General features: G+C 44.2%; 2 protein-coding genes across 2 annotated transcripts; one reads left to right on the top strand and one right to left on the bottom strand.

Annotated features, from left to right (window-relative positions):
* Positions 1-1672: 1672 nt before the first annotated feature.
* LOC109756490 (disease resistance protein Pik-2) lies at positions 1673-6618 on the top strand. Its single transcript, XM_020315324.4, has 3 exons — positions 1673-2322; positions 2411-2812; positions 4105-6618. The coding sequence occupies exons 1-3, from the start codon at positions 1919-1921 to the stop codon at positions 6077-6079; spliced, it is 2781 nt and encodes a 926-aa protein (XP_020170913.1). The 5' UTR covers positions 1673-1918; the 3' UTR covers positions 6080-6618.
* A 1994-nt stretch (positions 6619-8612) lies between these two features.
* On the bottom strand, positions 8613-10770 carry LOC109756491 (F-box/FBD/LRR-repeat protein At4g26340). Its single transcript, XM_020315325.4, has 3 exons — positions 9704-10770; positions 9484-9618; positions 8613-9341 (listed from the first exon to the last, which is right to left on the bottom strand). Exons 1-3 carry the CDS (start codon positions 10634-10636, stop codon positions 8991-8993), a joined length of 1419 nt encoding a protein of 472 aa, XP_020170914.1. The 5' UTR covers positions 10637-10770; the 3' UTR covers positions 8613-8990.
* Positions 10771-12909: the final 2139 nt, after the last annotated feature.

The following is a 12909-nucleotide window of genomic DNA, read 5'->3' as shown; positions in this document are numbered from 1 at the left end:
CATAGACACACAAGTTGATCATTGATCTTTTAGCCGTGTGTAGTGCCCCCCTCCACCATAATCCACCTCGGTCATATTGTAGCGGTGCTTAGGCGAAGCCATGCGTCGGTAGCTTCATCATCACTGTCATCACGCTGTCGTGCTGACGGAACTCTCCCTCGAAGCTCTACTGGATTCTGAGTTCGTGGGACGTCACCGAGCTGAACGTGTGCAGATCGCGGAGATGCCGTACGTTCGGTACTAGGATCGGTCGATCGTGAAGACGTACGACTACATCAATCGCGTTGTCATAACGCTTCCGCTTACGGTCTACGAAGGTATGTGGACGACACTCTCCCCTCTCGTTGCTATGCATCACCATGATCTTGCGTGTGCGTAGGAAATTTTTTGAAATTACTACGTTCCCCAACATCCGCCGCCAACATCGAGGGAAAAGTAGAACACGGGAGTCTGCCGCCGCTTGGGTCCCAGGAAGACCACCGCCGGCGCAACATTGGCTTGCACAGCCGGTGACTTGCCCGGTTCTTCAGTGCAGACCATCATCGACCCCCATCTGGGCTCCACGGAAGCGGAGGCTGCCCCCCTTTCCCCTACGGGTAAAGCATTAGCTGATGGTTTCACTCCGATGAACGGCGGCGAAGCGAGACGCCCTTTACGCTGAAGCATATACCTTCGGGGCTCTCGGTGGTCCGGCGAGCGAGCTGCCAGACATGGGGAAGACAAGGTGATCCGCCACGGTCGGCCCTATACTAATCTACTGTATCCGTGTCATGGGGTGAAGCTCCGCGCGACCGTACGTGCACATAATTTTACCGTTTTAGTTCAAATATGTCAAAAATATAAACTTTTTCATCCAGTTTGTATAAAATCCGTCATGTTTATATGAAATTCGGCCGTGTTTGCATGAATTTCATCTGGTTTGTTAAAAAAGTGTTTGAAATGTATGCGGCTACGGTCGGATGGCGGCCTCTCGCATCCGTGTCCGCGAACTGGTCCCCCCATCCGCGGACGGATGCGGGAGGAAATTTGCGGGCCGCCATTAGAGATGCCCTAATTATATAGGCATGTGAAACAAAATATTACATAAACATATTTGGTAAGTAACAAAAATAAAATTACTACTAAAATTACACGGTTTTTTATGAAAGAAAACAAGAAATTGAAAAGGAACAAAAAATAAAATTACTACTACAATATAAAAAAGAAATATAAAAAGATGTAGAGAGAAAAAAGGGAGCTCCTGGTCATGTTCTTTTTCCCACTAATCAAACGATCTAAAAAAACTAGGATTCTTTTCTTCACGAAAAAACTAGGATTCAAATCCACACACTCCATTTCTTCTCTGTAAAGTGGTATTGTGAGCTCGGGCTCACGTTGGTGTTTTTTACACGCATGCAAATTTTCACAATAGAATCACATTGGTAGATGTGTGGGGAAATAATAAAATTGATGCTCCGAGATGCTTCAATACCATGTGAAACCGTCGGTGCGCGAAATCAACGACCCACTCATCACGCGCCTACTTTGACACCAAATGGTCTGTGTGTGGACCCTCACCACCTTCATCGGTCTTCTCGAGTGCCGCGTGGGACCTGCTCGGCAGCACTCACCACCTTCGTCCCACCGTCCACGCAGCAACGGTGCATCGTGCAGCAGCTAGCTTTTTACAAAGGCAGCAGCTAGCTTAATTAGCAAGGAGCTAAGCTAGCTTTTGACAGGTCCCATCGTCACGCGCCTTCACAGACACTGTCTCCGGCCCCTCGCAGCGCTGCAGAAGCGTGCTCCATTATTGGTGCCCAGCGCCATTGCTCCTCTTCCTCCGCCACCAAACACCAACCATTCAGCTGCTTCTTCTCTTTAGCCAACCTATCTTCTTCACCAGAGATCAGATCCAGAGTCAAGGCGGCGAAGGGGAGAGATGGCGGGGGTGGGCGTTGGGACCGGGGCGATGAACTCCCTCCTCGGCAAGCTCACCGCCTTGCTCAGCAACGAGTACAATCTTCTCAAGCGGGTTCGTAAGGAGATCCAGTTCCTTGAGCGCGAGCTCAGCGGCATGCGAGTCTTGCTGGAGAGACTAGCGGACATGGAGGAGAAACTCGATGGCCTGGCAAAGGGCTGGAGAGACAGGGTGCGCGATCTTAGCTACGACATGGAAGACTGCATCGACCGCTTCATGGACCGCCTTGGAAGCGGAGATGCCAAACCAAAGTTCATGAAGAGGACGGCGCGCCGGCTCAAGACTCTGTGGGCGCGCCATGACATCGCGACTCAGATCAAAGAGCTTAAAGCTCGCGTCATGGAGGAAAGCGAGCGCCGTGACAGGTACAAGCTTACTACGTACTCTTGCAGCTATATTTCTGGATGCAACGGTGAAATTAATAAAGTTTCGTTTGTTCAAAAATGATACTAGGTACAAGCTTGATGAGAGTTACTACAGTGCAACGAGGACGGTGGAGATAGACCCGCGGATGACTGCCATCCACGAGGAGGTCAAGGGCTTGGTGGCAATGGACGGCCCAATGAAGCACGTCATTGCCTTGCTGATGGATGAGAGTAAGGAGTTGAAAGTGGTGCCGATTGTCGGATCAGGAGGGTTGGGGAAGACAACCCTGGCCATGGAAGTCTATCGCAAGCTTGGATCAGGAGGGGACTTCCAGTGCCAAGCTTGTGTGTCAGTGTCGCGCACACTTGATCTAGTGAAGCTCCTGAAAGATATCTTGTCTCAGATCAATAAAGATGCATACAAAGAGTGTCAGAGTTGGGAAAAGGAACAACTAATCCGTGAAATCAAACATATCTTGACAGGAAAGAGGTGCGGAGTATATAGATGATTTGCTTTAATTTTTTGAGCCCCCTCTTTATACAAGCACCTAGCATTAATTGATTTCATATATTTGGACTATTGAAACAATTATTATTATTATTATCATTATTATTATTATCATTATTATTATTATTATTATTATTATTATTATTATTATTATTATTTAAACTTAGCTAGTTTGAACCAGGCTAGATCAAATGGTCATCCCTAGTTGCCTTGAGTATGTTTAGTTCCTGGAACGTATATATTGTTTTCGCATTAACTCAAACTAGCCTACCGATTGACTGTTGGTCGTAAACACACATTCAGTAAATACTTTTAATCTTACATTTGAGCTTCACAAAACAGGCACATATAAAAAAAAGTCAACGTTCAACCCTCCATGTAATGATAGCCCAAAAAGGTGTAGTGTTGCTACAAACTTCACAAATACCGGATCAGTCTCATTTACTTTCCTCTTTGGGCCATATTCTTTCTCAACCAAAAATGTTTGTACAAATAGTTCGATTGGTGATAGTTGACACAAAATGCCGCCGTGGTCCGTTTCTTTTTATGTGTTTGCACCTATTTCTTCCATAGATAAGTTTAACTCCTAAAATTGCTTGAGTTTAGATTCTAATGGCAGATTATACCAGCAAAGACATAGTCCCGACTGCTGAAATAGTACTTCATTTACCCCGATCCAAACCACAATCCTTTTAGGAACTTCACTCAAAGTTCTATTCATTCTAAACAAGTCCTCAAAGAATTCAAACATCGGCGTCAACATCAGGTTTAAATCGTGGTAGTTTCGTTTGGTCTGGATGCTGCGTGTGCGACAACACATGAGTGGGCAAGGCGGCATGGCTCCATGTACACACACGACGGAGAACAAAGGAAACGTGGACAAAATACGAGTCCCACAAAAAATATTACAGGACATGTAGCTATGACATCACACGAGCCATCATGGTTGTCAATAGTTGATGTTTGTGTCTTTAGTCGTAGTGTTAGGGTTTGACATTGAAACTCAAACTTGACACTACTTTAGTGGGGTAAAGTAGACTTATTTATTTCTTCTATGAATAATAAGTCATACAGTCCCTTGATGTACTTCATATACTTTTCCTTTCACTTACCCTGGGATGCAATGAGTTGGTACCTCTAATAGTTCTATTGATGCAAGAAAAAATTACCAAAATGTAAATAGGAAACATTTATGTATATATTTGCATATATCAAATTATGTGCTAGTGAAAGTCATCACAATAATGGCAATGCTTACACGATCTTGAGTGCAGGTACTTCATTGTTATTGATGACGTATGGAAAGAACAAGATTGGAAATTGGTCAAAACAGCATTTCCTGAGAATAATAATGGCAGCAGAATAATTGCTACTACACGCATTACAGGTGTAGCTAATCTATGTTGTTCTGTCTCGGATGAGCAAACCTATCAAATGGCACCTCTAGATGATGTTGATTCTAGAAGACTATTCTTTAAGAGAATTTTCAGCTCAGTTGATTCATGTCCTTCTGAACTGGAAGAAGTTTCTGCTAGGATTTTAAAAAAATGTGGCGGACTGCCACTGGCTATAATTACATTTGCATGTTTGCTTGCCAGTAAGACACATAACAAGGATGAATGGGAGAGACTGCAAGATTCCATTGGTACTGGTTCTTCGTTTGATAAAGATGGGAACTTAAAAGGGATGAAAGATATATTGTTACATAGTTACCTGGATCTTCCCCACCACCTGAAGACTTGTTTACTGTACTTGTGCTTATATCCAGAGGACTCCATGATCGATATTAAACTGTTGAAATGGAAATGGATAGCAGAAGGATTCATTGCTACACAATGGGGAAGTTTGGATCAAGTAGCACAGAACTGTTTTAATGAACTCGTTAATAGAAATATGATTCAGCCAGTTTATGGTAATTATGACAGTTCGGTGAGATATTGTAGGGTCCATGATATGGTGCTTGACCTTATTATATCTTTATCGGACGAAGAGAATTTTGCCACTGTCTTAAATGGGCGCATATGCAATTTTTTCCCAAATAAGATACGTCGTCTGTCCATGCAATCTAGTGGCAAAGAGCATAAAGGGGCAGTTGGGGCAATTACAGAGACCAAGATACATATTCGCTCATTGACTGTGTTTGAGTCAGATAAGCCGATAGTACCCCATTTTGTGGACTTCCATGCTTTGCGGGTGTTGGATCTTTTTGGATGTGATTCGTTGGAAAACAAGCATGTAAAACACATAGGAAGTTCACGTCAGTTGAGGTATTTGCGAATTAGCAGTTATAAAATTACCGAGCTTCCTAGTGGAATCGGAAAGCTGCAGCACTTGGAAACACTCGATTTGAGAGAATGTTATTCACTTCATAGACTGCCATCAACCGTGGCGCAGTTGCAGAAATTGGTGCGCCTATTTGTCAGCGGGTACACACAATTACCTGCAGGTGGGTTTCGGAGTCTGCAGGCCTTGGAGGAGTTACGTTTCGAGGAAACCGACGATCCTGTGAGATTTGCGGAGGAACTAAATGAGTTGGGCAAATGCAACCTTCGTACTGGTGGAGAGACAGCCAAGCGTCTGTTCTGTAACCCATGCAGCACCTACCCGTGCCTCCAAGTTCTTAAAATTCAGTCAGCTATTGGAATGGTTCCCAGAGGAATGGCCTCCCTCGAGAATCTCATGAAACTATGCATAAAGGTCACGGAATTTGATAAGGAGGATCTCCAAGTTCTCATGGGCATGCCTTCTCTGGCCCATCTGGAGCTTGAGATAACAAGAGAGGCCATTAATGGAAAGCTGATCATCGGTAGTGATGGATTCAAACTGCTAAAGGTCTTCCACTTCCGCTATTCACTCTTCCGTCATCCTGTTGAAGTGAAACCAACGGGTGGACTGCGGCTAACATTTGCACCAGGTGCTATGCCAGCACTCCGTTGTCTCTGTCTTCACTTGAACCCAATGTTTGTGGCGTCCGACTTTTGTGAAGACTTGGGTGTCGAGCATCTTCCAGGCCTTGCACAGCTCGAGGTCGAAATCACTTGTTTCAAAGCAGTTCCACGCAGGGTGAAGGCTCTGGAGTGTTCCATTGAGAAAGCAACCAGCTTGCTCCCCAAGTGCAGAATCCGTGTCAGCCGAGCCTTTGAAGGTCACATGTTTAAGGATGACAAGGAATGGGAAGAGGTCGTCGCAAAAGTATCTCGGGCGAAGAAAGGAGACCAGAAGAATGAGAGAGTGATCACCAAGAACTAGGCACCTTAATCCTGGTAACTCAAATGATCGTGATTTTTACTCACTCATCTTGAACAGCAGTTCGTGGATCCAAGTCAAGTAATGCATCTGGAGAATCCAGTCCTGCTAATTACTGCAAAGTCTGCAACTCAACTGGCCGGCCATCAGCATTTGGTTCCAAAAGTGACTTTGTTGAGCGGATCACATGTATTCAAGGTGATTTATCTCTAGTGTGAGCTAGTAATTTTTTTCTTCCTAAATCTGTCGCCAGCTGCCTCCCCCGTCTTGCTGGGTTGCTTGAGTTAGAACAGACATTAGTAGTAGATGTGTTTTTAATTCGCTGTTGGGGAAGCTTGACTTGAGTAACACCCCTGAGTTCTATTTACCTCTTGTGGTGGCAAATTTATGTTGTTGTTTGTGTACGATAATTGAAGTAATCGTGGCTCTGCACTGGGACTGAACATGCTACTCTTGTCAACTGATCTGCCATTTTCCATATGATATGAATGCAGTCCCCTTGACTGACGCTGTAACATTCAAGCAAACATATTTTCTCTATCAGAACTACTGCAAACTGTATCGCCTATTTCTCTCGATTAATTGTGGTCAGTAATGTATGGCTGTGTATAACCTGCTTGCAAGTCGCAAAAAGGAAGGTTGGTTTGTTATTCACTCAGGGTGCTCGAAGCCTAGCTAACGTGCCGTGCCTGAGCTTAAACTATCGATCTTGTGGTAAGCTGGCTGGCTCTGTCAAAAATAAAAACCAGACACTATTGCCGATTTTGTGAGTGCATGCATGCTCTTGTAATTTCAACTGAATCTGGGTGGCCAAGATTCCATAGTAACGTTCAAGCTTTCAGCCATACACCCAAACTTGATGAACATGTCGTCTGTTCAGAGGCAAGCAACATCAGGCACGGTTGAAATTCTGCTTCTCTCAACTGGTCACATCTCGCTTCTTCCTCCTCTTTCTTCCCATCTCCATTACAGCACGACTCTTAACACTGACAGCAGGGAGTTCAGACACATAATAAAATTCTGTTACTTGTGACTTGAGCCAGGATGAGCTTTTACTGATTTCCAGGAATACATCTTCATCACCATCGTCTGCCTGGAGTTTTGCATTCTATCTACAGTTGCTAATGGCGATGACTGCTGACTTTCTTATCGCCAGCCTTTATACTGTTCGGGAAATTGAGTTCGTCCCTTTCAAGAAACTATATATCGCCAGCCTTTGCCAAGATCAGCTTTCGTGGCGACTAATACATCGGACGCGCTGACCCTCCAGTGTTGGTTAATAGACTAGAGCTAGCCAGTGAATGAAAGAATCATGCAAACAAACCTAGAAAATATACTGATGGAAATTTCACTAGAGTGATAGTGCTAGACTGCTTCATATCAATCCTAGAAATATTCACCAAAGTACTTACGGAAATTTCAGAGATTCTGACAGACCAACTTCCGGCACGACTCCGACTGACTCCTATAAATTCTGCTTCTCTGAACTTGCCACATCTTGCTTCCTCTCTATCTCCATTCTAGCAGGACTCCAAAACTGACGGCAGGGAGTACAAACTTCATAACTGACCCCAGAGGTCCTCCTGACGATACGAAGCCTGCAGACACAACAAGGCAAAAACCATTTGTCCATTCTGGGTTAACAATTGCTGCAATCTACCTCTAAGAAATGGACTGCACACAGGGCAATGATAAAAAAAAAAGGAGTCGTCTCCACTCGACAATACCAACAGTAGTATTTGTTGAGCCACACTACTGAAGGATCATATATTGAACAGATTAAACCCCACAAAAACAGCAATGATATATTACCAATGCATGTCCAGTCCCCCTTTGTCCATGAATACCAGCACCTTCGAGAAGCTAAAAATAACAGTGCTCCCCCCCCCCCCCCCCCCCCTCCATACATTCAGGTACATTTTATGATTAATTTGTAGCAAAAAGGGGATGATTGAAAACAGAGTACCGTTACATTGCGTGTGTGGATATTGGTTGACTCATTGGACTAAGAACACAACTGAAACACCCAACACCACCTCCCTACCGTAAACTTTGTCAGATGTTCAGTGACTCATACAAACACACCTTGACGGATGGCACAGAGATGAAACGCTAGCCGCAACGGAAAAACAGAACTGAAGAAGACAAAAAAAAAAGGAGGGAGCACAACCAAAGAGTGAAGATTTACCCTGTCTGCCAGTGGCAACCGCTGCTTTCACGTACATCACCCTCTCCATGCACATCCTGGAGGAGTCGCCACTGGTCTTTCCACCCTGCTTCTATCTCCAGGAAAGCGAGACACTCTGAAACAGAAAAAAATGAAATGCAGCGCAGACACACTTTTAAAATTCAGTTAAAAAACAACACAACTCTTCCGGGCATGGAAACACAAATGGGACCCCGCCGAAAATGACCAGGAACCCGCCCAACCGAACCGAGGAGATCCGGTTCAAAAGAACCACAGCCCCTCGTGCTGGGTTAGGTAACTGGGCGGACAGGATAACTGACTGATGGCGAATTTGAAATCAGCTGACTATAAAATAATAAAAGTGCATTCGGGATTTCATTAAAGCAAGTGGTAATTACACAAATATATTAGCTGGAGCTTGTAGGTGCTACCAGCTTACAATATGACACCAATCAGGAGAGAAAATCCAAGCAACTAAACAGGACACACGAATCCTAGTAACCCTCTAACATCTTATACATCACAAGTTTGGACTGGAATCTTGAGCTGCTGCACAACCTCCTAAATCCTGGTATGCTCCAGAGTGCGCAAGAAAGCATTCATTGCTGCATTAAGTAGATCATTTTGTAGATATCACAACGGTGAGATAACCTTAGACAGGCAAACAAGGGAAGCCGGCTGCAACGCGATCTCTGGAAAGGCTACCTAACACAACCGTATCAAGTGTCAACATGAGGACATGTCAAAGGGATCAGCCTCGGAAAAACCATGGTATTTGAAGCTCTTCTTTGTATCCCATTTTAGTTCAATCTGTGCATCTCGAGAAGCTCTATTCTCCACTTGCAACCGTTTACGCTGAAAACGCATCCATTTGCTGTTGCAGCGGTTGACAACTCCAATTTCCATTTCCTTAAGCACTTTTGCATTCAAAACAAAGAACTGGGCAAAGTGAATAACTTGCGTCCGGTTACCATCGTAATTCTTCAATACCACTTTTTTTAGATGGAGTTCTAGGCATTCAATTGGATCCAGTGGGTCATACTTGCGCACATTATTCATATCCTCCTGTGGGTGCGACTGCAGACAGAAGAACGAAATAATATAAAGGCAGTCACAAAAGAACTGAATTAGTAACACATACACGACAGTTCAGCGGGTCGTGATTAAGTCTAACCCAATGTTGATTTCCATATTTAAAGACAGAAGTTTGTATACTCACAATGACATATAGCCTCTCTAAGAAAGTGAAGCACTTGAGTAGGCCAACAATTGCATCTAGATTGGGACCAATAGAGTCAACAACCAAAATCTTCACTTTATGCATTATGGTTGTCAAGCTGACATCAATCGTTTTCTGGAGGAAAATAAAACAAGTGTGAATAAGAATGATAGCTTGTAGTATATAGGAATGTCGAATGCGCGATTGGCCTTATGGCTACCTGGAGAACTGTGGTTCCAGGCTTGAGTGTAGATATGCCATGAGACAACAACCCCAATAGCTCCAGTTTAGGTGCCCCGGTTATCCGGATGGTCGCCGGACCAATGTGTGAATCATGTAGTATTAACCTCTCAAGGCACGGGACGTCCTGGACGAGCAGCTCTTGGCAAGTGACGATACCTTGTTTGTCCCGATGAGGGGAGAAGCTGAAGCGCCTAACCGTCGGTGAGCTGATGCAGAGGCGACCGATGCCGATGTTCCGGTCCAGCGAAAGGCTTTCCAAGGCAATGCAGCCAGAGAGCATGCCGTGGAGAGAGTCCTCCGAGATGCTGACGCGGCACAGGGTGAGCTGCTTGAGGCGCGGAAATTTCGGCGACGGCGCGGTCAGCTCGGGGAACTCACAGCTGCCGAACTTGGCCGCGCGGAGCGTCGGCGCAAAGCAGAGCGCGGACGGCGGCATCGGGTGGCATACGTCCCCGTGCACCTTGGTGTAGGCGATTTCGAGCTCCTGCAGGCGGGCGAGCGATCCGGCGCGGAGCCAGCGGTCGATCTGGCCCGGCGGGAAGGCCTGGCGGAGCGAGAACCGGCGGGCGGGGCCGGGGTGGTCGGAGAGGATCCGGGAGACGACGGCGGCGTGCTTGCGGGCGTCGCCCGCGCAGAAGCGGCGGTCGATCGACAGGTTGAGCGGTGCCGCGGACGAGCGCCAGAGGGGGCGCCACCGGCGCGAGAGGACCTGCGTGCGCGCGCCATCCTTGGTGGGGAGGAGCGAGACGACGGCGCCGAGGACGTCGTCGGGGAGGTGGCTGATGAGATCGTCGGGGCTTCTCTGCTGCTCCCGGGGGCCGGGACTCCACAGCGGCACCTGCCGGTCGTCGGATCGGCGGCTCGCCGACGCGTGCGCTCCGGGGACGGCCGCCGCCGCCGCGTCCTCCATGGCCGGCGGTTGGCGCGCACGAGGGGTTGGGGTGGTTGCTGGGAGTGTGGGGGATTTCAGGATTTGGGAACGTGTTTTTTTTTTCTTCTGGAGAGAAGGAGAATTGGGGAACGTGTTTTTTTTATTCTGGAGAGAGGATGTGACGGAGATGCAGAGGGCGGTAGACCCAGCCCAGCGTTGACCCTGTCAGCGTTGTAAAAAAGAAGTTTATACAACAATGTAGAAACAAATGTCTTTTGCATAGTATTTTTCTAACGCAGTACAATGGAAGTCGTTCACACAAGCATACCCTCACCCCTATAAACACAAGCACACGCACACCCCATCCCTATGAACACCTCGAGAGACTAAGCCAGCATAGGATCTTGAGATTTACGAAGTCACCACATGCGTCTCGCAGTCGACGGGAACGTCTACATGCGAGCACCAATATTAAGTATACAACTTAAACCCTGATGGGTTGCGATACCATTGTCATCCTAACCACCCGACCACATGAGGTTCGCAACAATGTTCATGTTTATGGAAACGTTTCATACTATCCAAAACAATGTACATGGCATAATGAATAAATATTTGTTTAAAAAAATATTTGCTTTCAAAAAATATTCATGATTTTGAAAAAAATATACAATGTAAAAAATGTTTGCAATGTGTATTTGAAAAATATTTTACATGTGTACCAAAAATTGTTTAAAATATACATCATTTATTTGAAAAAATATCCACATGTATAGTGAAAATGTACATAGTGTATTGAAAAAGTAGACATGTGTTAAAAAACATTTAGAAAAGAAAACAATATGTGAAAAAAAGAAGAAAACTCGAACAGAAAATGAAAGAAAACTAATGAAAAACCTTTCCAAACAGAACAAAGAAACAAAAGAGAGAGAAAATCATGAGGAAGGAGCTACAGCATTGGCCCATCGCCAGAGGTAAAAGCACTGCTGAAATATTTTCTTTCGTTGGTTTTTTTGGCAGTTACTTTTATTTTGAATTGTGTTGACTAATTTTTCTAAAAACTATCAAAAGCTATTTAGAAATTTACAAAATGCTTGCGAATTCAAAAAATTGTCATATATTTAAGAAATATTCATGAATACAGAAACAGTTCATGAATTCAAAATATATCCATGATTTCCAAAAAAGTTTGATTCAAAAAATATTGATGATTTCAAAGAAATATCACGACTCAAAATATTTCGTGGATTCAGGCAAATGTTAGTGAACTCAATAAAAGTTTGAAATTTTAAAATATTCATAAATTCAACAAATAATTCGCAAATTTGTGAAAAATTCCTGAAATCAAAAAAATATTTGCAAAGTAAAGAAATCTTCATGATTGTCAAGAAATTTCCGGGGATTCTAAAAATGTTCACAAATACAAATAAACATTTAACATTTCTTAATACGAAAATGTTTGAAAATTTGAAAAATGTTTTCGAATTTCAAAAAATGTGCACAAAATCAAGATGTTTGCAGTTCTCAAAAAGTGTAAGCAAAAATAAAAAGTTCACGAATTAAAAAATGTTCACGAGTTTCATAAAATGTTCATGGAATGTAAAAGTGTTTGTGAATTCAGAAAATATTTGTGGATGTAGAAAATATTCATGAATCTTAAAAAATTTCGCGGAATCAAAATCGTCCATGAATTTTTAAAAATGCTCATGGACTACAAATAATTATGAATGAGAAAATGCTCAAGAATTCAAAATATGTTCACGAAAAATATTCACGAATTTGATAATGGGAAAATGAACAATGAAAATAGAAAACGAAAGAAAAAGCAGAAAACTGGAAGAAAAATAGTTTTAAAAGGGAAAATTTGGTATGTGAAGGTATGGGAAAAGGGAAATTACTCGAAAGAATGTGGTATGTTGTCGGCCCATCTTTGCGCAGTGGCACATAGCGGCATGTAGTGAATTACGCATCAAATAAGAATTGCAACCAGCAAGTGGCTCGTTCCTAAAAAAACGATAGAGCACCCTGTCGTCGAGAAGGACTCAGATCAAAACTTTTCCCTTATGTTTCTCTCCCTGACCCTTCCATTGAGAGTCCAAGATGAGCTCTCTGTTCGTTCGTCTTCCCTCTCTCTCAACCTTGCCGGCAAAGCATGTATGGGAGAAGAGCATGGGGCTACTGATGTATATAGTAGCCTAGGTGTAGTGTTTGCCTTAGTGGTGTTTTATTTTATGCTCGTCAGAATATCCTGTTGGTGTGTGTGAGTTGCAACTGGTGCCGGGCGGTGAAGATACCCCTGTTCATGGTGATCT

This window comes from Aegilops tauschii, chromosome 1 (assembly GCF_002575655.3).
Source record: "Aegilops tauschii subsp. strangulata cultivar AL8/78 chromosome 1, Aet v6.0, whole genome shotgun sequence".
NCBI lineage: Eukaryota > Viridiplantae > Streptophyta > Magnoliopsida > Poales > Poaceae > Aegilops > Aegilops tauschii.
The sequence above is the reverse complement of the archived record's forward strand: the minus strand, read 5'-3'. Positions and strand labels throughout refer to the sequence as shown.

Coding starts and splice junctions, on each gene's coding strand:
- LOC109756491 (XM_020315325.4), bottom strand. CDS start 10,636: ATGGAGGACGCGGCGGCGGCGGCCGTCCCCGGAGCGCACGCGTCGGCG. Junction 9,619..9,703: donor CTGGAACCACAGTTCTCCAG/GTAGCCATAAGG, acceptor ATTTTCCTCCAG/AAAACGATTGATGTCAGCTT. Junction 9,342..9,483: donor TAGAGAGGCTATATGTCATT/GTGAGTATACAA, acceptor TTCTGTCTGCAG/TCGCACCCACAGGAGGATAT.
- LOC109756490 (XM_020315324.4), top strand. CDS start 1,919: ATGGCGGGGGTGGGCGTTGGGACCGGGGCGATGAACTCCCTCCTCGGC. Junction 2,323..2,410: donor GAAAGCGAGCGCCGTGACAG/GTACAAGCTTAC, acceptor AAATGATACTAG/GTACAAGCTTGATGAGAGTT. Junction 2,813..4,104: donor CATATCTTGACAGGAAAGAG/GTGCGGAGTATA, acceptor TCTTGAGTGCAG/GTACTTCATTGTTATTGATG.